The 24,196-nt window shown below is 33.0% G+C and overlaps 1 protein-coding gene across 1 annotated transcript in view; it reads right to left on the bottom strand.

The window, feature by feature from the left end:
* Positions 1-19,871, bottom strand: part of LOC128215215 (complement C3-like) — a 34,735-nt gene extending 14,864 nt beyond the window's left edge. The window contains exons 1-24 of the mRNA XM_052921922.1: positions 19,846-19,871; positions 19,234-19,336; positions 17,952-18,185; positions 17,419-17,592; positions 16,896-16,988; positions 15,321-15,392; positions 14,617-14,814; positions 13,311-13,460; positions 13,042-13,116; positions 12,370-12,484; positions 11,923-12,153; positions 11,537-11,681; positions 10,639-10,706; positions 9,808-9,965; positions 8,746-8,829; positions 8,519-8,656; positions 7,247-7,343; positions 6,730-6,831; positions 5,460-5,648; positions 3,840-3,918; positions 3,039-3,201; positions 1,940-2,029; positions 1,029-1,203; positions 598-761 (exon numbers count right to left, since the gene is read on the bottom strand). Of these exons, the coding sequence (XP_052777882.1) occupies positions 598-761; positions 1,029-1,203; positions 1,940-2,029; positions 3,039-3,201; positions 3,840-3,918; positions 5,460-5,648; positions 6,730-6,831; positions 7,247-7,343; positions 8,519-8,656; positions 8,746-8,829; positions 9,808-9,965; positions 10,639-10,706; positions 11,537-11,681; positions 11,923-12,153; positions 12,370-12,484; positions 13,042-13,116; positions 13,311-13,460; positions 14,617-14,814; positions 15,321-15,392; positions 16,896-16,988; positions 17,419-17,592; positions 17,952-18,185; positions 19,234-19,336; positions 19,846-19,871 (3,123 nt within the window). The remainder of the gene's footprint in view (positions 1-597; positions 762-1,028; positions 1,204-1,939; positions 2,030-3,038; positions 3,202-3,839; positions 3,919-5,459; positions 5,649-6,729; positions 6,832-7,246; positions 7,344-8,518; positions 8,657-8,745; positions 8,830-9,807; positions 9,966-10,638; positions 10,707-11,536; positions 11,682-11,922; positions 12,154-12,369; positions 12,485-13,041; positions 13,117-13,310; positions 13,461-14,616; positions 14,815-15,320; positions 15,393-16,895; positions 16,989-17,418; positions 17,593-17,951; positions 18,186-19,233; positions 19,337-19,845) is intronic.
* Between the last annotated feature and the right edge of the window lie 4,325 nt (positions 19,872-24,196).

Here is a 24,196-nt window from a genome sequence, read left to right on the forward strand (position 1 = left end):
TTTTAAGTAATAACATAATCCAATGCATAAGATTAGCATAAGACCTTTAAACCAAGATAAAGCACTATATCTAATGCCCTTAAACAAGGATAAACTACATACTTCATTTGACTAACATATGTCCATGAAACTAAGCACTACTTACGATAAGAATATATCATTCAAACACAAATTAAGCCCTATATACGAATAAAGTAACTGACTTTCAAATTTCTAAAAGATAAAGCACTACATAAGATTTTTCTAGAAAGGAACAAAGAAAATAGTAAACAATCATAATACATTTTAAAGCAAGGGAACGAATGGTAAAAATAAGATGAGTCCTAGAATGAATTTGAAGCATTGTATTATATATCAATACAAATATATGCCATTTTCATAAGTTTCTTAATGGCATAATTCTTTTTTTCATCACATTAATAAAATGAAATGTCATTCAAACAAGCTGAAGCATTTTGAAAACTTCAAAAAGATACGTCCTCATTATTTTTTTTTATTATTTTTTTACGTGTTCAATAAAATTGTTCCATCAATACAATCAACATGCAATGCACAAAATGAAATGGATGGGTAAAAGTTTATAATTAGTTTCCTTACCTGTGTCGAGGAAAAACTACCAATGGCTTTCCTTTGACTCGTTAACCATGTCACAATTTTCCCACTTGTTCGAATATCATCAAACTTAAGAAAAGCTAGCAAAGCATAAGCAGTAGTTTCAACATCAGCTGCATTTCCATTATGGTCGGACCAATATATCATACCTGCATTATATAGATAATATGTATTTGTATTTATTTGGGCCCAACTGTTTTAATTATACCTCGCATTTGTTTTTCAAGAAAACTAATATGTAGATCACAAACAAGCAGACAATGCCCACACAATGTCGATGAAAATCAGAAATTTCTTGAAAACAAAGTCGAGAGTTAATGTTATCTGAAATATTTATAATCTTGTATCACTTGTGATACATTTCCTGGGCCATGTAGATATTGTCTAATGAAAGCCAGCGAAAAGTTTGCTCTTACCGTCACTGTTTGTTGCGGCATTTAACAAACGGTTCATCAGTTCTCCTCTCTTTTTACTGTTACTCAGGGCAAGAGCATAAGTTGTGATGGCAAGCAAGTATTTATTATGTTGCTGAATATCTAGTGGCAAATTCTCCAGATAATTAATGGCTTTTGCAACAACCCCTTCAACGTCCTACAACAGATTGATCAACATAAAAACTCTCAGCGCACTGTTGAAAACCATCCCATTATTTAGTGGTTGGAATCGGGAATGGAAAAAAAAAATCAATAAATGTTTTCGAAAATGATATTATTTTGTCACTCATTTAAATAAGAGTGCTGAATCCGAAATTGTTTAACCTATCTATTGCCAAATGATTTGAACGTAGGGTAAAATGTTTATTGCAAGCCATAAACAAAAAAACTAGAGCTGTCGCAGGAGTGACGAATACCCCCAAATGCCGCCTGGATACAGGAATTGCAAATCATTCCTTTGAAAAGAGGCCATAACTTCAAGGTTACTGCCACAAATGTTCAAATCTGTCAAGCCTTTCATGAGTTATCGTCCGGAAACCATTTTTCTATTTTTAGTAAAAGTGACCTTGACCCCACCAGCCCAAATTTCGAACTTGATCTATATCTTCTGATGTTACACCTGTGTACCAAAATTGTTCAAAACCGTCTAGTCTTTCATGAGTTATTGTCCGGAAACCGTTTTTCTATTTTTAGTAACAGTGACCTTGACCTTGGCCCCACCAGCCCCAATATCGAAACGAAGTTTGAGGGGGTATAATCATGTCTTTGTGTATAAATATATTTATATTTCCTGACATTGCTTACTTTAGAATGGCAACACGATTTTCGAACAACACCTAACATTACAACAATACATTCTCAAAAACATTTCCGATCAAATAGCAAATGTCTACCTTTGTCCTTCCCGAGCACTCTTGTAATGCTATCAACACAAATGATGTCAAAGAGGGATCTACCTTTCTATCACCTTTGCCAAGGACGCCCTAAAACAAAAATATCCTTCAAAGTTCAATGGTATGCAGCTCAAAAGCCGCAATGTACTTATAAATTATATAAAATGAATTACTAATGGACGATATACTATAAAATTGATCAATCTTGAATAACGTATTAGATCAAACTTCATGAACATTTAGCAACGACATCGCATTATAAGTTCAATTATACGCTCTTCTTAAATCATCTTGCATTGACGCAACGTTTACACGTATAACGATCATATGATTGCGCTGATTTACGATAATTTGTATCATTCTTGAAAGTACATAGTTAAACTTATTTCAAAATGATATGTTGTACTGCTTTTTTCACAGTACCTTGCAACATGATATATAAGATATACAAGTTGAAGAATGTTCAGTTTGAATATTGACTATTGATAAATATATAAATATAGTGACCCGCGTTCATTTATTCGAACAATTTTAAAACAATTAAAGGAAGCAATAAGATCTGCCTGTCTGTTCGTGTTGTAAATTCAAAGACGACGAGTAATATCTCGTATGTAAAGGCATTGGTGTTTAAAAAGGCATCGTCTCATTTTTCATGTCCGGTGTTAATTGAGGAGCCTTATTTTTCACATGCATTTATTTTGTTTGGACTTTAGTTTGTTGTCAGTAAGCCGGACAAGTGGGTTTCCTTTAAGCTCTCCTTTTTACCAGATAACACAACACAAGACCACACTCTCGCATAGCATCTTGTCAACGAGAGTGTTAAAAAAAATGTTGTTATAACTTGTTTCACAGTCGATGTAAAAATAAAGTTAAAACTAAATTTAATTTCAAAATTCCAATACGTACGTATTTTTCAATTTCTTACCGTTCCATCCAGCATGTGTAATATAATTGTTTGCTAGACTATACAATCAATATATTGTTATACTTCGTACTTGTTTTGCTGATTTAGGAATATATTTATTTATCATTTATCTACAATTTACAATCCACAGCGAAAATGAATTTATATGGGACAGACATTTACATTCAAACACACCTGCATTTTATTATCCGAAACAGGGTTGTTATCCACAAAGTGTCCTGCACCTTTTTGGTTTTTAGCGATATATTCCAGAGTCTCTAATAAGCTATCCTTGATTGTAATTCCATCTACTACCTTCTCGGCTTGGCAGAATACTTTTGCAACAAATGCCGTCAACCTTTAACAATTAAAATTGTTCAAATGTAAAGATACTTGATTTTTTTGTCAACACTTGGTTCAAACACAATATAAACATCGTTGTCTTGAATCAATTGAGACAGTCCAATACAATCAATATAATGGGCAACAGCTTAACGGCACATAAGCACTGACACAAGGAGATGTTAACAAGTTTTCCTCATTGCACTACTGTTAATGAATATTCTTTGTCAAACTGCTATTTTCTTACGAAAATGTAGTTTGAACTTTACAAAGTTATCATTACAGAATCAGTTTCTATAGTTCATATCATATTATCTGTCTTTTCAAACAATCCTCTTTTTGTGTAACAACGCATAGACATATATGTATTATGTTCAAAAATGTTTTATTTTTTAGAAAATCCCAATGTGTTTTTTTCTTTATTTTGTAAACTTTATACAATCAATTCAATCGAAATAAAGAAAAGTAGAAATAACCATTACTTGATTCCACGAACAATATGAAAAATGTATACATATTGTGTTAAATTGTGTAAAACGCTTGTAATAAAACATGTTAAATGAAAGCGATAGGATACCTAACCTACTTATTACAATATATAAGGTACATCTGTTAGTGTTGGAGGAAAATAAATAAACACCAATATAAACATACCACAAACTCGCTGGACTTCTTTTCCATATTGCGTAAGATCCGTCGGCTTTCTGGTAACCCGAAATTTCTAAAAAAATACCTACACGAAAAGAATCATTAATACAAGAGGTTAATGAGGGTATATACTCAACTGACATTTCTCTATTTAAAACTTGTAGCCATATTTTTCAAAAGGAGAAAACACTACAATTATACAAAACTTTCAGAACAAAGTTGTTTCCTATGGCTTTTGGCCACTTTCAATTCAGAGCATGTAAGCATTTGTTTTAAAGGGTGAGAGTTTTCTCCCTTAGTACAATATTTTGCTTTTTAAGGGCCAAAATCAAGTCCTACTTGGGCGGATATGGATGGTTTCGGGAGGAACCAAGCTCTTATAGATATCTTATTACTGCACAAAATTAGTGAACAATAACAGGGCAATAAGTTAAACTGATACTGAACCAAGCTGTATGGTTTTTATGCATTGCACTTCTCTTTAATGATATTCATCTGTATTTAAAGTTTGAGGTCAATACCTTAAAGGCTTTTTAAGTCATGCTCCATACAAATTACAAAAAAACATATTTAGAAACGGGCTTTAACTAAAACATGCACATAAGCTATGGTTCCTGTACACTTCACGTTTTTCAATATGAACTATCAGTATTTAAGGTCAATACCATAACAATTTGGTAGATTAAAATCCGCACAAAAATAAATACAAAAATAAACAAATGGCAATGCCCAAGGAAAAACAGCAACCAAACTTAATGTTTTTGTGCATTACACTTCTCCTGAATAAGATCTACCTGTAAATTAAGTTTGAAGTTAACGCAACGAAAATTTCGCACGCACGCACACACAACGGCACCCACACACACACACAAACAACGACACACACACAGACGCGCAACACGCACATTATTGGAATGACGTTTTCAAGCGGTTTCTGAAAGCCTTTCATTAATGTTTATAAATTCCTACTCGTGAACGTCAAAAGTAATATTTCACTCATCGCTACACCAATCGTTACAAGATCTTTTGATGGTAATTCGTGAAAATATATATATATATATATATATATATATATATATATATATATATATATATATATATATATATATATATATATATATCGATCTTACACTGAAACAATCGTTTATTTTCTTTATCATTCCTTTCAAATCAAGAAATCGACAGATGTTAGGAAATTATTTTGGATGTTTATAATCACCAGCTGACATTGTTTAATTCATTGGAACTGAGTCGCTTTAAAGGCTTGGCATCATTTACCCAATAATAAAACAATTTTAAATATCCGTCAATATTTATCACGGATGTAAAACAACGAAAACAAACTTCTTGCCTTATTTATTTTTAATTACTTGATAACAAGTATCTATAAGTGTAAATTCGACAGACACAAATGTCGTCATTGAATATGAAAGCTCGTAGTCAGTTAGTGGAAATTTATGCGATCTTCAATCTTGGGTTTCTTGGTTGCATTCGCTGTCATCAATTTATTTGTTAATTTAATTAAACAATACTTTAATATATATACACACAAAAACACACGACCATGACGACATTCAGAACAATACATCATATTTTGATCAACAAGATTCCAATCACTTATGTTACCCTTTTTAATCCAATTTGTTCCGGTTTCTTCATTTTTAGCGGTTTCTTGTCCTGTCTGTTTGAGGTAATTCATCCCGTAAACGATTGGTGCTGTTTTAATCATATTTTGTTCGCCACATCCGCTTGGCTCTTTGAAAATCGTATCAACCCCGTCAAGTAAAGCTGCGACTACGGCGTCCATAATATTACCTAGAATAATAATATCTGTCATGTGTTTTCGTTCCGGATAAAAAAATCCGACCCGAGGGCACCTGCGTTGCCAGGTAACGAGGTAGATATCATCAAAACAACCTTTCTGACAAAATACCGGGATATTTGGACTGAAAATGTTAACTCTAGTGTGTTATCAACGTTTTTCCATATTTGGGATCTGTGACCTAGTTTTTGACCCCAGATGACCCATATTAAATTTGATCTAGAAATCAACGAAATGACCTGTCTGACAAATTTCCAGAATATTTGGACTGAAAAAGTAGCCTCTAGTTTTTTTAACAAGATTTTTCTATTTTATGGTCGCCGATTACTGATCGAAAGCTTTCAAGGTCGAAAGTGTCAACGAATATCATTGTATTAAAACATTATTACAAGATTTATATTTGTTTCATGAGAAGTTTATATGAATATTCATTCAACCCGCTGACAGAGATAAGTCTGGTTCGCCTGTAGAGTCGTTTCCAAGATGAAGAGTGAAGACCTACCTTTGTCGTTGACAGTTGACGTAATGAAGGGTTTTTAATTTTATAAACGAATTGTTATGTGGATTTCCAGGGATTCACAATTTTTATAACAAAATCAGACAGTTTAGTGACATTAAATTAATGTTTTAACATCACAACCAGTTTCAAGCATTTGCTTTCATCTTATGTTTTGTAGACATCAAAGATTAACCCTTAAAATAAAGTGTTTAAGAATGAAATAACCATTTCCGTAATAAACGGAAAGTTATGTTTATTGCCATGAAAAGGCTTATTTGAACTATGCAACCTTTTGGCAGTTTCAAATTATCATTCTTTGACATAATTTACCTGTTTAAAAGTGATGTACCCGGTTTTGATCAAAGGGAAGTAACTATTCTTAATTTTAAAAGTAGTTTACAAAGTTTATATTTTCACTTTTTTCTATTTTCACTACTGTTATTTCACTTAGAAGCCCCATATTCACAAAACACACATTATAATTTTTTTTATTCTTTAAATTTCTTTTCTTTAAATGATTATAATGAATTTTACCTTAAATCGGCCCGTAACAAAATAATTTATAATGTATGTACTTTCAATATAGGCTGTTGCCGAGCCTGTTCCAGTCAAAGCTTGTGCTGGTAACGTCAGATCAAATTCGTAAATTCGAAATGGTTGGTCTTCGTACAGCGGATCTGAAATTATTATTAAAAACATGTGTTGTTTCCATATGAGAGATGCGTAGGCAGGACATTATGTGTTTTGACAAGGTCAGAACTAGTTGATCAAAAGTTCAGGTTTGGGAAAGATTAAGCCCCATTCGCAGCAAGAAAACATGGTTTTGCAGTTCATTTTTGCGACAAAATGCTGCGGAAGGGCGCTCTCCAGCCATTTTAAAGTAAAAAGGCCTCTATTGTAAATTACTGCTTCATTGAAGTTGGTCCGTTAACGCAAGCATTTGGAAGCACAAAGTGCACAGACTTTATGAAAAGATATAGTCTAAAAGTTATTATTGTAATATTTCAGCTGAATATTAGCATTCTATAAGTATTCTAAATGAAAATGTTATATTGTATGTAAATTTTGTGATAACTAAGAATTTTTCCTTACCATTTGAAGTCACTTGTGGCGAGTTCCTACAATCCTCCATTTGATTGTTAGGGTCCAAACAAGCGTGGATTTGTGTCGTTTCCATGATACCCTCATTCTATTTAAGAAGTTCATGTCAAATGTTAATATGGTAATCCATACATAATCCATAATATTAATACATATATTCAAGTTGAACTTGCACACTATGGTATATTCTTAAATATAATGTATTTAAATGTCTTAATAGATTTAGTTGAAACATGTTATTCTAACAAATGCTGGAATGAAATCGTATGATTTATGGTGTCATAATTATACTAACAGGGATATTTGAAGAACAGTTGAATTGTTACATTTAAGGATGGTGAATTTAGCATACATTGCATTTTTCGGCTGATCCCATTGCTTATTTATTGTTAAAACAAGATGGTTACACGCGTTCGTACTCGTACATGTAGATGAACGCATTATTATTTCAATTACGACATCTTCGGAATACAATTGATAGATTAAATAGTCTGTTAGTGAGTTGAAATGAAAGGGATGTTGTCGATGGAACAATAACGCTATTGCATTTTCACACGACCTAATTGAAAGGATTAAACTATTATTTGGAGCGTTGAACTTTCGAAAAAACTTACCGAATATTAGAATTGATGTTGCTGTTACAGTATTGAATCATTTGATCAACACATTTAAACTGTTTAAGTTTTCCGGATTTTACCAATCGGGTATTGATCATAAGATTTCATATACTGATTGACATAAAGTATAAGATAGTCCATCCTTATCAAAGCACTGTTGATAAACAAGAATTGCAACGGCCCATAAAATAAAATTGCAAATAATTATATAAAAAAGATATCTGCTTATTGAGTCAATGAACATTGTAACTAAAGATAAATGCAATAAGGGTTAAGCCCGACCAAATACATGTACATATATATATGCAACCGTTAACATAAGTATGGCCATCACATATAGATGTATATAACGTTCAATTTGCATTTATCAAATATGAAATTAAATGCAGTTTTACATACATGTTTAAATCCTCAGACGCACGCAAATATTCAAAATGTGTTAGAATTGATTTTTGGGATTACGGATTGTGGACGGCGTTACATGTGATGTATTCCTTAAAATGTCATTCATGAACAAAGATAATTTGATGAATATGCTACCAGTCTTTGTTGAATTACAAGTGTCTTTAAACAGGGTTGTAATTAAATAATTGGTTTTCAGGCTTGGATCTGTGTTTTCCACTGCATAATAAATAATAACACTCACAACAACATGAAGCTTCTTTTCGATGACATCGGCCTTTCCTGATATGTTGGAGCTAACAAACGCTGAAACCGTAACAGGAATTTCCCCAGCTACCAAAGGTATGACCGAGAATGACACGGTGTGGGCGCTGTTGGGCTCCTGTTAGGCAAGAATGTATATTTTTTATGAAAAATGTACCTATCAATGTAATTGATATTGGAAATGGCATAAGTGTTTAATCTAAATACCAGTTCAATCCGTCTTCGTGGTGAGTTCTTTCCAGGAGAAGTGCCATAGCAAAGTCCGGTAGCTCCTTTTAGATACACACTGGCCTGAAAAGAGAAAATTGGCATGAATAAAATACAGTTCTCCCATTGATCAATAGAAGTTAAACATACCTATGTTTGAAAGATAAAATCCCGAATGTAGAGGACGCTTTTTCTCAAAAACAATGATTCATCTGGCGGCCAAAACCGCCACAAGAGAAACGCCGCCAGTCAAAGGGAGATTATATATCAAAGTCGAATATCATTTCCAGCAAAAACGCATGTCAGTAATAAGTAAGTGATGAAAAGTCGTTATTATTAAAAGTAATATATATATGTAAAAGTATAAGTGTTCTTTAACCTCCAAATTGTCTCTAGCTATGCATATTGTCTGCTGTTGAACATATATTTATGGTATTTCATAAGCATCTATTGATTATATTTTTTCTTTTATGTAGGACAGTGTGTTGTGAATTGTGAATATGTTTATCGTTGTCAATTTTTAATAAATCTTTCTTTTGGAAGAAACAATATAATAAACATGTATTTTGATTATATTTATAAGTTTGGACATTGTACACGGAAACCAAATCTGTCATCAGTCATTAAATAAATTATTATTGGTATGTTGTTGTTTTAATTGTTCCTGAACGGAACCCGAAACTAACTTACTTTCATCGATAAAGCAGTGATTAACTGCGTACGTAGGTGCATATCTGGGACATATCTGCCATTAAAATACTTAAGTGAAAAACTACAGAAAGAAGCTCAGTAGCCAAATATTTAAACATAAACCCCATTTAATGGTAAAGGGTAGACATAGAACAAAAACAAAATCACAAACAAGAAACATGGAACAACAGCACAAAACTCCAGTGCATATATACTTTATGAAAGAACTAGTTATGTTTATCAAGGAATGTTAGGTACCGCACTGGAAATTGTAAATTTACTGGGGGTTTAAACCAATTTACGTGCACAAACCTCACTCTTATCCCAACAATCCTGAATAAAGAAAAAAGGAAACTATGACAATAAACTTACACTTTGCTTTTTGTTTTCATAGTTGAATATGGTCGCTTTAATATTGAAACTTTCAAATCGAGTAGCTTTGTAAGGTAGATCAAGTTGGATAAAGAACGGCTTGAAAGTCTTCACGTCGATTGATTCTGCGATACAAGCCCCTTCAGATTCGGATATACCTAGAATTGAAAGATAAGGTTGCTACCAAACCATGATATTCTAAAGCCTTTTCAATTTACACGAGAAATATCACACTTTTGGGTGTACCTTCAACTTAAACAAAAGTTGCATTCAAAAACCTGATAATCTAAATTATATGTTATGAAATCCAATTAAATAACATTTGTCGAGCTGATTATTTTTTTTTTTTGCAATTTGGTCTTGAATATGTGTTTTGTTTAATTACGTTTTTAATTTAATAATCATTATTCGTAGCCTACATTTTCCCTGGTACCTCTATATTTACCAGAAATGTTGTACATGAACAAACAACTGACTCCAAACCAATGTCATCCCAGTTTGCTCAGTATCAAATCTTTTGTCCGCAAAGGAATTGTACACTCTATATGTATTGCTTACACTAAGTTGCATACACTTAAAACCGATAAACCGAAGTATTAAAATTTACCGATGGCTTGAACACTCCATTCCGTTATGGAATCTACATTTCCCTGGTACCTCTATATTTACCAGAAATGTTGTACATGAACAAACAACTGACTCCAAACCAATGTCATCCCAGTTTGCTCAGTATCAAATCTTTTGTCCGCAAGGGAATTGTACATTCTATATGTATTGCTTACACTAAGTTTCATACACTTAAAACCGATAAACCGAAGTATTTAAATTTACCGATGGCTTGAACACTCCATTCCGTTATGGAATCTCTGTATTTGACATCATTTTTAAAAAGTCCATTCCTGGAATACAATGCTCCAAAATTAATTTTAAATCAATATTAAACTTGTATTGTTGTGTTTATTTTTTAATTTGATTTACATATTGGGGATCAATGTTTTTATACTAAGATAGCAATATGTTTAAGAGTGATCACTAAACATAATATAGAAGTTCTACTACGATAGAAATATTTTATTGTGGTGTTCACGGGGTGATATATATTGCAATATAATACAGTAACAATATAATTTATTTATTATAATTATTCATCCCAATCAATAATTACTTTAAATAGACCATCGCTTCAGATTTACACTAAAATGACATCATACCGATAAAGGAGTCATATTTTTTTTATCTTCCCAGCTACGTTTGCGTTTTCGCTATTATTTACATAAGATATTGGCTCATACGAGGAAACAGTAAAACTATACTCCGATTGTTTGAAACATAGAAGTTATCCGTAGAAAATAACCCTTGAATGTTCAATAAAACAAAAAAACAACATCTTGCCTTCTTTCTGAAAAGCAAAATAACTATTACAAAAGTTAATACATGGTTCTAGGAGAGTAATTGAAGCAATATTTATAATCAATGTTGCATTGTTTACTTTTTTCATTTCAAATATCGATAATGGTCTTACATAAAAAAATACAAAAGTATTCAATGACTCGCGATAACTATTTAAAATCCACCTATAGGATCATTCATTTCAAAGAGGTATGTTCCAATGACGTTATTTTTACAGGTTGTATTTGTGATTTAATACAAGTATAAGAGTAGTAATTGACCTGATTCTTTTACAAAGGATCACAAACTTTGGTTAGGATGACAAGTAGCTGAAACTTACTTTAGTTCGTGTTCTTCAAAGAAAAACGAAGTCTCAAAACGTGATCTTATTGCTGGCACGTGGTTGAATAACTCAATAATTGTGTTCAGGTCCTTTTTGTACTGCTCATCATCAGCAAAAATGGATCTTGCCTCCAAGCCTTGGTCTAGAAGTATTTGAATGTGATATGAGCTTATGTTCATATATCATATCACTGATTGTATAAATTGACATACAATATTTCCTTTTCAATTCAATCTCTGATGAATCCAATACAACTATAATATTTTGTTTTGTTTGAGTAAATTTGCATCTATATGTCTATTATGACAAGTTATATGTTTCATTCGTCGACTTACAATGGCATGTTATTAACAAAATAGTTGAAACTGAAACGTCAAGCATACCTTTAAGCTCTGAAGAGAGTTTTTCAAAACAAAACTTGTATATAGAGATGATGCAAGCATGTGTGATATGTTTTTTTCTGCGGATATCCAATGCATTGGCCATACAATCGTTCCGAGGGTTAAGATCGACCTCGATATTCCTATGATCAAGTTGATTATCCTTCAACTCAAGCAGACCATCAGCAAGCAACTCGCCGATCTCACAGCAGTTATGCATCTCGGGATGGCATTCTGAAACAATAAAGAGCCATGAAAATCTAAGTCATGGTATTTTAAACTTCGAGAAATTATCAATTATTAAACATATTTAGAGGAATTCATCATTTTTATAAGTATTTAACTTAATATTTCAAAATAAGTAATCAATACAATCACAATTGTTCTATATATAATTAATTTTATAAATTTGAGGTTTCCAAACAAAACAATATTTAAACAATTGCTGACCTAGTGAAGAAGCGCTCCTTCGACGTCTTCTGTTCATTTTATTACAGTGTTCACTGGTTCGTGTCAAATCTGTCTGGGTGACTCTAGCATTTGTCAATATCGTTAATCCTGCATTCTATAATGAAAATGTATAGGTTAGGGCAAAATCAATGGTCAATAAAGGCTAGTCTGTATTATAAATATAAGATATGATCAGGGCTAAATAATTGGTTATTATCGGTACGCCCGAATTTTAAAATGACAAAGTATAATATTTATACTATAATAAATAAAATCAGGCAAATTATCATTTTAGTTGTATTCAACGCAAAAGTTTCATAAGAACGTGTGCATATTTGAAAAAAAAAAATCATTGCAATAACATCACGGTTTCCTTTAAGTAAAAGACAAATACTTTTCACTTAAAATATCCTTTTGCACCATTTATAAAAAAAAACAAAACTTTTAAGTGAAAATCTTAAGTTTTGCCATCCGTTTAGTTTAGAAATATTTGTGCAATACGTTTAACAATTTGTCATACAGTTCAATCAGCGAAAAACTATTAATTCATATGAAAAGGGGATGGGAAGACGATCAAATGTCCATTTTAATACATTAACTGCAGTGAAAAATTAAAATCACCCGTTCATTTAGTAATGAAATGAAATAAAACGTTATTTATATTTAAAGGACCTTAAAAATTTCTTCGCTAGTCTCTCCACTCCCAGCTCCACAACCAAGGTCATGAGAGTCCATTGCTTGGAATATCTACAGAAACAAGGACAACAATAAATCATTTATTTGGAACAATTAAGTACAATAATAAGTTTAGTCATTGGTTATTTTCGGAGCAATGAGCGAATCCTTATCAATCAAATTACCTTTTTCTTAATTACGACTATTAACTTTCAGTATTAAGTAAGGGAAGCGTATTGTGAGGACTTGTTCTCTAACAATAGTACCGTATCGTGCTTGAGGACGTTGTCACTGTTGAGCAAAAGCAACGCTTTGTCCATGATGTTAAATCCGACCCACATTCCATTCGGTCCAGTCACCGTCAGTTCAGTTCTGTCGCCGGGATATATTTCGCTTTTCTTTGTTTTCAACTCAAGCTAGAACAAATAAAAAACAGCATACTTATCGTGCAGGAACTACAACAACGTACTAAGTAACGTTGACTCGTATCGGTTTTAGGTATTTGCGCACTTACCTCATAATATTAAGTTTTTAATAATACAAACTAAATTACATTTATATAGCTACGATTGTAGGTTTTAAAACTATACTTTTCAACTCTTGTTTGCACGATGTTGAGTGAGCGTGTGGTCTTGTTTTAATGGGGTAAACCGGAGAACCTGGAGAAAACACACATGCTCGTGTTCGTGGTGCATTTAACAAAAGGCATATCTTTTTAAAACATTTGATGTTATTTCTGTTTTAAACAACTTGTGTGCATATATAACAATTGTTATACATATAATGCATAAGATAATATTTTTGGAATAGAACAAATGCGCCTAAGTTTGTAGCACTTTGTGCATGTACCTTAAAGCCACTTCTTAAAACTACCGATGTAAGGTTATAATGGTTTTGAATAAGACATATATATATATAGGTATGTGTTTATATATTAATGTAAATATACATTATATAATGATATAGGACACTCATAGAAGTATGCTTAAGGGCCTTTATGCACATGTATTACACTTTAAACATATATGGATTGAATTAACGTTTAAACTTTCACTTTGACCAAGAGTGTTGATAAGGAATGGTCTAGACGTTCGGTGTTTAATATAACATAGAGGATGAATATATATATATAAGGTTGTAATAACAAAACTAAATTGCAATTCGGAAATGACGTCGTTGATATTGTGTCACTATACACGCTGATGTTTGATGTGAATAGCTGAATGGGCTAAAGGTTTAGAATAGTAAAACATATCAAATTGATACAGCTCTACTATTCTACTCTTGAACGTAGAAACTCCTCTCTATCTCATAATGTTAACTGTAGGTTTGGGTCTCAGTTCCTACCTAATAACCGTTCTCCTAGACAGAGGAGAATATCACCATTCAGAAGTATAGACACTTCTATTTATACTGTCTTTTAAGGTTATATAATTGTATTGCACTCGCTGGTTACCTTAAAACTAGGGTAGTCGTTTAAAAACATGTACTTTTTTAACACTCCTAAAGGTTTGGGGAATTTAAAACAACAATATATTTTACATATGTTATTGTCTTGTTCTACATACATACCGGTGTACCTCTGCACACAGGGTCGACAGCAAACTTTGTCGAGTCAGCCACAATTCTATTGTCATCTTTGTCAACATAAAAGGCGAGCAATCGGGCCCCAGGAGAAACCTTCTTATAAATACTATTTTCCAGTCGCATGTTGATTTCATTCGTTGGTTTATTGAATGAGGTGTCTACAATTTCTCCACGTGACGTTATCTTAAAAAATACTATACAATAACCAATGTGTATGACTTAGAGGTTAAGTTAAATGATTCTGTATCATAATTTAAAACTGTTTGAAAACATTGCCTACGAGAAAAAAATCTGTTGAAGTGTTAAATGATTTAACATATCGATTTTATTGAGATATGTACTTTCGAGAGAACCACACTAACAACACGCCATTTGTTGAAAGTGACCCCAGTAGATTATATATACTTTTAATTTTAATGCAATAGAAGTTCAGGAACGATGCCTGTAATTACTTTTAATTATCTTAATGATAGGCTGACACATTGCTGGTATGACTATATTCTAACATTGTGATAACTTGTGCCCCAACCCAATTATGTAATAATAATGTTTGTCAAACTGATTATTGCAAGTGTGGACTTTTTATAGGTTAATGTTCAATATTATTAATGGTAAAAGTCTAATAACAACAACGAAAATCGACCCGGATTCCAACACTACCAAATAATTACGAGAATGTCTTCACCTACCATCATTATAATTCCAGAAAATCGACTGAAAGCATTCATGTTTGTGGATGCTCGAATAAACTGTTCATTTTCCTGAAACAAAAATATTATTATGATATAACATGGGTACCGTGGCGTGAACGCTTACAATATTCAGTACTTAGTCGAAATTGGGCCATAGCTTAACACATATTATTGCTAGTGTAATGCGCTTTGCTTTCACTTGACAATTTGCACATTGGGCCGAAATCAGAACATCCACTCTCACTCACACTCCAACCATATTCCCGTAAGGGACACTCAAGTGATCACTTGAGTGAAATAAGGGGAGTGACACTCAAGTGATCTGTTCGTATTCACACGCCTCGCTAACTCCACTACATCAAGTGACCAATACAGTACACATACATGTATGTTTTCATGATCATAGCGGATAATCTGTTTGACTATGATGATGTTTACAGTAAACATATCTTTATTTGCGTTTTGAGTACCTTATCGGGAGATATGGCGACAAACAAATGACAATAATTGTTATAAGTAAATTTAACATTTTAAAATATTTGGTTAATTAAAATAAACGTTTTAAATAGCAAACAACTGTTGCAAAATACGTTTAAAAGCATGTATTTTTGGTGTTGTTTTAAATATGTAGCCGTTCCATTGTATCACATGATTTAAATATGTATTGGCATACAAGCTCGCCCTTGTACACTGCATAAAGCGGTCTTTGATTTTTGAAAAAAAAATGAAAGTTGAAAACACTTTATTAAAAATAGCACATGCATACAATTACGAATGAATCTACATCTTATGGGGAAATTACACCTCGGAGTGAAAAAACAACTTGAGAAATGTAGGGAAAATGGATGAAGATGACGATGATAATAATAATAATAATAATAATAATAATAATAATAATAATAATAATAATAATAATAATAATAATGTTATTGTTGGTGATGATGGTAGTGGTGGAGATGATGATGATGATGATGATGATGATGATGATGATGATGATGCAACTGAAATTAGGCTTGAAAATACATATCATTTCTTTGAGATAAACATAAACATAAAACCGTGTACATAAGGCTAGGGCCTAGCGGCGTATAGTTAGAGGCCTAACGGTCTAGCTGCCTCAGCGTCTAGCTACCTAAAAACAATCGCTCCAGCGTGATGAATGTTGCATGGAAAACATTTATATCAATTCTTACTTCTTAGTCGAGGCTAAGGGGAAAAGTATACACCATACTCGGTTACTGAGCGATATGTTGATCAATTGTTTTTGTGTTTTTTTTCAAAAATCGTGAACGAATGCTCAGAATGTATGAAATATTGTTTGTTATTTTGAAAAGCAAATTACGTTTCCTGTCCAAAAAGTATGTTTGTACATATATTTATCATGTGTGCCTTTAAACAGAAGTCTCGGAATGCATGTTCATATTAATGTTTGTACTTTGATATTTCGAAAAGCAAACACTATCTGGTTATAGCGAACAGCAAAGATGTGTTTTGCTAACTGTATTAACCAAATTTGACATCACAAACCACGTGGTATGTCCACACTGACGCATAAATATATCAATTCATTACCATCTCCACTTTTTCCACGATCATTTGATTGTTGCCGATGTATGGTTTGACTATATGAATGGCTTTTTCTCCAGAGTAATCTATGTGGAATACCTGCGAGTGAAGAACATAAAATATTTAAAATAACCAATTTAGCACTACTCAGTTAAATGTGAAATAAAGCTAGTGACAACCTTAAAACTGACCATCAAAACACATCTTATAACCTTATATCGTCAATTTGAAAAGATCCGTGTTCATATTTAAGGTATAAAGAAAGAAAATAATGCTTCCGGGCTTTCTCTTACTGCAACGTTTTAAGATAAATTTACAAAAATAATTTATGAAATGTAAACTAAGTTCTTTGGCAAGAACAATAGTTAAAATAATTCATTCCTTTGTATCTAAATTTTGTATAGATAGTGCATCCGTATTGGTCAAGTGATTTGATAATTAAATTAAAACACTGATGTGTGACCTAAGATAAGTCAGTTTAGTCCGCTCGAATGTGTATTGAATTAGGCTCAAGGAAGTCGTATTTTACCTTAAATTTCAAATGTTGGTGTGTAATTCCTGTTGTAAAAGGTTCCATAAGCTGTCCTCTGTCATTTGTGGTAAACTCATCTTTAGCCATTTTCCGTTCATCGTTTCCATCCGAACAAAGAATCTTTATTTTCTGATAGGCTGCTTTTCGCCCATTTACGTAGGACATGTCAATCTGAAAAAGATATAAATCTACAATACAATACAAAGTCATCTTTTCATTCCAAAAACACCACATATGATACTCCAATGCTTGATAAAGATAAAGTATGCTTATTAAAGTTATGATTGTAATTGTTCCTTGTTCCACAGGTGAAGGTGTTTCTTTTTAATTTGCATCATGCCCAAAAGAATGCGCTGTTTATATTCGATAAACACACTGCCTCAAATAATTATTTCTAAAATGAAGATATAAGATATTTATACCAACTATTTTGTTTGAGAACAAATAAGATATATTAAGATAAAATTATTAAAAAGTTATATATTTCAAAATGTCTCGACCACATGCATGCGATATGGCAAACACAATACCTTTAAATAATAACTCATGCCAGGTCTATACGTGTTCTTTGACCTTGAAAGATCAATGCGGAAGGGACTCTTTGTGAATACAAGGAAGTCCTCTGACGATTTCTCTTCTTTCCCAGTGGCATCCTCAATGACGTCAGCCTCAAGAAGCAAACGTGCATTTTCGGGAAAACCCCTTCCACGTGCATTTTGTAAGTCACGGACGTTGATAGTAAACTCTGTCAAGCCATTGATAAGCTATAAAAAATATATAAAGAACTAAAGTAAGAAGTATATTGTTAGCAGAAGGAATGTTTACTCATCTGTTCAAACATTCATGTATATTATTAATAAACATCACATATTGATAAAATGCAGTTTTTAAAGCTGGAAGTATCTTATTTTAAGAAAAAAGTATATTGCTGACGAATTAGTTGTATACAGTTCTCTTGTATTAAAACCTGTCGCGATTGTGATTTAAGTGCATTGATTTAATCATAACCGAACATGTTTAATTTTGAATCATGTTATATCATGAGTTTATAATGGATGTTATCTGCCGAAGACGGTTATTACTCTTTACAATTATTTAAATACAATATATCAAAATGTATTCACTATATTTATATGTTTGTACCAACAATAACACGTAATTAGTCAAACTCAAACTCCGTTTTTTTACTCATATTATTATAAATGGCAGATAAAGTGATTAACCAATAACATATATTTCATGGCGATTGTTAGGCAAATCATTTTTATGTTTTAAATAATACGTAGTGATATTAAATTGTGTAACGGAGAGTCATACATTATTAAATGAAGTAAAGAACACTCAACAAATTTCATCACTTGGAATCAAACAGTATATTGTTTTTATAAAGCTGACAACACTCAAGTAGGACTTCATTTGTTTGTGACTTGGATTCATTAGTTGTTCTTGCTTATTTGTATAATGATGTGTATTAAAAAAGGGTTGTATTAGTGGCTTTCTGCCAGTGTCTAATATGTTGAAGTCAAAAGATAGTAAAATTCAGAAAAAATGATTACTGAATATAAGTGCCAAGGGATAACGAACATTAAGACAGATGCGGCTAATGGAAACATTTTTTATCGTTCGGACCTTAATACTGAAGAACTAAAGACAACTGGTTCTTTTTTGTTCCTGGTTTCAAGACGCAAAAATGGCATGCAACATTGTTTCTCCATAGTAAACATGTTTTAAACTCGAAAAGGTTGAATATTAAATACAAGCAAAAATAAACTCCTCCATAGTTTGAGTATTCAAAGATAAGTGGGAACTTACATCTTTTCGACTTGTAGTGAACACTTCATTTTCGATTCCGTTATATTCTACAATTCTGAATTGTAATCCCGCAGACCCTTGCACCTTCTCCCCGTACACATACCTGGAACAATAACTATATCTTTGAAATAAATATGTTAAATTGATTAACGACAAAGAAGTATTTTGTAACAAGATCAATCACGTTTGACTTTCTTAATGATCGTGACCTAAATCCCTTTCAGTAACGTAAGAATGGCTAGAGGTAAAAGCTAACATCTACACCTATGGGATCGGATAATGATTACATCGTTTAGAAAATCTTAAACGAAAACGACCGCCGATTATCCATGTGGTATTTATTATGGGTTCATTTAGCGATTTGCGCATGCTTGTTAACTAGTATCGAGAAATTCGCACCAATTATTGAGATAGTTGTCATTCATTATTCCTTTATAAATGAATTCAATTTAATGATCTGGTAAAGGATAACTAAATGATAGCTAAAACTTGTGACGGGCTTGTGTTTTGATCATTGGGGATTGATCACGAGTACTTGTGTTGTTAACTTTAAAACATAGTCTGATCATTACGTCTAACGGTTCTAAAACGAAACAATTTATGAATAGCTACCATCGAACCAGTACGCTACTCTTCATCTCAGTAATTATGACTTTAAACTTTTTTAGCTGGAACTGCCAGGGAATAATGTCGTCAGCATACCCGTTAGCTCAATTACTCGATAGTGAACGAGATGATATCGCATATATCAGTGAACATAACCTGTTACAATGATCAATAGGTTTCTGTAATTCAATTTATGAAAATTATGGCAGCTTTGTTAACGTTGATTTTAATATTGACCAATACGGCCCTTTACGCTGTGGTAAAACGGGCACAGGAATTCTGTATAAAAAACATTACATGTATTACTGTATCGAAAATAATGATTTTTATCGTATATTTGGCATTGAGGTGTAATGCATAAATAGAGCACCATTGTAAATTTTCTGCGTAAATATGCCTGCTAACCATGATGTAGAATACTTTAAATATGTTTTAAGTGACCTACAATCTTTGATCCCTGTCTATTCTCGGATGGGGAGCGTAATTGCATCAGGAGACTTTAATATCCAATATATCGACAACACCATCAAATGTCCGTCTGCAGTCAGCTATATTTACGACATTTATCAACAAAAACAACTTGATCTTTGTTCAACATAAAGTGAAGGTTCGGGGAGACACATTCATACCGACGGGCAAAATAATCGACCATGTCGTTGAAAATCGTTTATCAGCAATGTGACTAACTTTCGATTTGGGGCATCAGCCGGTGTAATAACATCTGATCACGTGACTTTGCAATATTTTATCTTGGCGACAGTCATTTGCAGGCCAGCTCCGCACCCACGGAACAATGAAGCATGGTTTAAGTGTAACAAGGAAGACATTCAACGTTACTCAGAAGAAATATAGGGGCGGCTAGCACATATATCAAGAAATAATAACTTTCATGAGATGACACCAGACACTCTAAATGATATTATCACAGGAGTTATAAAAGCTGCTGAAAACACCTTCCACATAGCAAATTCAACAGATATACCAAACCATACTGGAACCAGGACGTGAAAGCCGCTCATACTAAAGCGCGAAAACGCGCATACAGTGGATGGCAGAGGACGCCCTAGAGGAAGCCATAATGTGCCCTTCCGTGACTATAAAGCAGCAAAACAAGAGTTAAGAAGGTTACAACGCACCAAGCAAATGGAATACGAACATTAAGTGATCGACGATCTTAATACAGCGGCTGAAACTTGATTAAAGACTCTTCTGGAAGCTGCTTTGCAAAGGAAATAGGAAGTCACCGGAAGTATGAAGTGAACTCGTCGTTGATAATACATTATATTCAAATGAAAATGTAATTTAAGGGTTTCTAGGCTACTTTCAAAATATCTTCAAAGCCGTTGAAAATCAGTCATGCAGAGATTCGAGTAAACTCGACGAGTTAGAAAATCACCTAAATTCTGCAGGTCCAACAGAACTCCCAAACAATTTACCAGAAAGATTTACCCAAGAAGATGTCAAAAGAGCGATAAAACTATTGAAAACAAGAAAAAGCCCGGGTATAGATCATGTACTAAACGAGAACGTGATACACGGAGGCGACGCCCTACAATATATACCAACGACCCTAATTAACAACATACTCTTCAGCGAAGTATGCACAGCACGCTGGAAAACGAGCATACTGATTTCACTATATAAGGGCAAAGGAAAATTGAAAACAGATCCTAATAGCTACACACCTGTATCCCTTATGCCGTGCGTCAACAAACTCTTCGAAAAAAAATGTGCTAAGTAGACTAGACAATTACTTCAACTCACGCAGACAAAGTTCCCATCGCTTTAACAACAGGGCTTCTAGAAGAAACTAAGCTGCATCACAGCAGCCTTCAACCTACAAGAGACGTATATCACCAAGTTGAAAGGAATAGCAACGTATACGTCGGCATGCTGGACCAGAAAGCAAACTTCGACTCGGTATGACACCAAGGAATCTTCCTGATACTTGGTCGAGGCCAGTATTAGAGGCAAACTTCTGCGTATACTATTATCTTCGTATAAAGACCTGAAGTGTGTTATAAGACTAAACGGTTACATGTCTGAAGAGATCAACATTATGAAATCTGTAAGGCAATGTGTCTTATTAACGTTTTCCTACCTCGCTTAGTAGTTCAGTATACTTGAAAAAAGCAACAATGGATGCCCAGTGTTTCTACCAAGAGCAGTAATCCGACATTTGCTGACGACATATCCTTAATTGCGTTATCTCCCTTCAGTCTTCAACGTATGCTGGACATAGTATATCACTACTGCACCGAATGGAAGATAGCTATAAATGTCATGAAATCTCTTGTCTTAGTGTTTACCAAGAAGCAAATGTACCGCCCGTTGGCATGTTATACGGGGATAAGTTCCTTGAACATGCAAACAGCGCAAACCATCTGGGAATAACACTCAAGACTCAAACTTGCAAAGTGCAAAATTCGCATTGAGGAACGCTGCCAAAAAGCAAAAAATGTGTTTTTCTCTATATCCGCACAAGGTTTACATCCTTAAACTTTATAATAGTCTTATATGGTAGTTATCTGTGGAACAATATCACTAAATACGACATTATAACTATCAACAAACAACAACATTTTATTGTTAAAAAGATACAAGGTTTCCATTTCAGAACAAGATCGGATATGTGCGAGTCGATGCTGGGTGTATGCAACCCTATTTTCTTACGTCATAATTAGAAAACTGCTATTCCTGTATAAGCTCTTGTCACTAGATAGTAAAAGTACCAGCAGAAATATATTTATTAAACGCTATTTTGATTTTATAACAGGAAGCACTAAGGTAACTCTTGGCTTTGTTCCCGATATATGCAACATACTATGTACATTCGGTCTCCATAGCTTTATTACTTGTTAATCCAAGGTCGATCCCTAGTAGTTACGAATGGAAAAAAAACGAGTAAAACAACTTGTCATCACAAGAGAAACAGAGCTGTGGTCATACAGAACTTTGTCGGATGAGGACTTTTATTTTTCCGGATACTACACCCCAGATACCTGCTATTATAAACAGGTATTCAAAAAGTGCTGAAAAGGAGATAAAACTATTCACATCTAAACTGTGGACTCGTTCGTATAAAACAGACACTGTGATCGAATGTTCTGCCTGCTCGCAAATGTGTTTATTAGGCGAATAAGTTCATCTTTGCACGAGTACAGAACGACTAAGATGGAAATTCCTTTGTGAAGTCACCGAGCTGGACATCTACATAACCGAAAACTTATTGCACGCAGAGGCCGAAACCTTCTACCTAACTGTACTTGGTTCTCCAAGGAGTTATTTGAAAGACATGCATTCAGCCAATTTGAACATATCATAACGGTTTGCAATGAAATGTATGGGCTACAAAGATGTATAATCACATAAAGAACAATAAGTTACAATCCGCAAGTTTGAAAAAGATTAATATCATTAACTTATGTCGTTGGTTTGTGTTGTATGTGTAAATATTAGTTAAGAAAGAACACATATATATGTTGTAAATAACAAATGGGTATGTGCTGATTGTCTATATAACAGTGTACGAGATGGAATGTTTATAATACACTTTAACATGATTTCAAAGAAAAATTATTTTAGGGTAACGAATAATGTTTTTCATGAATCTTAGCGAAAATTTTAACCATGGCAACATATTTTAATAGCACTTTAATACGATAAGTGAAAAAGCATTTTATTATTATACTGAGATTAAAAAAAAAATATTTTTGTGATATTAGCGCCTGACATTTACGTGTATAAGCAAAGACAAAAGTATCTGACCGTCTTATCATGTAATATATATTCATTTTGATCTAATTTCATTGGTATTATCGAATTGCAAAAAGCTCACACATCGGTCATAACTAAAACCGCGTTCAAGATCGTTCAAGTTAAACTTAGAAAACGTGTTGATATAGTAAAACGCTCACGTGCAGCAAATTAAGCCCAAATATCAGAAAAACTCTTCATATCTTTACTTTGATCTCAATTGTTTGACCGCATAAAAATATTTTGTATATATGTTGTTTTTTTTTGTAATATTGTGGTACTCCTACTGTGTTTCATAATCAACATTTGGTGGAAATAAAGAATATTAAATTGAATTGAATTGAAGTAAAAGTAAAGAAAAAAACGAGATGAAGATGCTACGTCACAATTTATCTTTTCACGCACAAGATATTATTATATTATATATATAATATTTTTATAAGGATCCTTATATATTTCCGTTCCGTTTAGAATAGGTTGCCCCATTTAAAGAATGCTTCCTTTGTCAATCAATTTTGTTAAAAATGCATTCGGAGAAAATACATAAACGATAACTCAAATTCAAGATATTGAAGCAAAACGATTTTACAGGAATTATTGT

The sequence above is a fragment of the Mya arenaria genome, chromosome 13 (genome assembly GCF_026914265.1).
Source record: "Mya arenaria isolate MELC-2E11 chromosome 13, ASM2691426v1".
Classification (NCBI taxonomy): Eukaryota; Metazoa; Mollusca; class Bivalvia; order Myida; family Myidae; genus Mya; species Mya arenaria.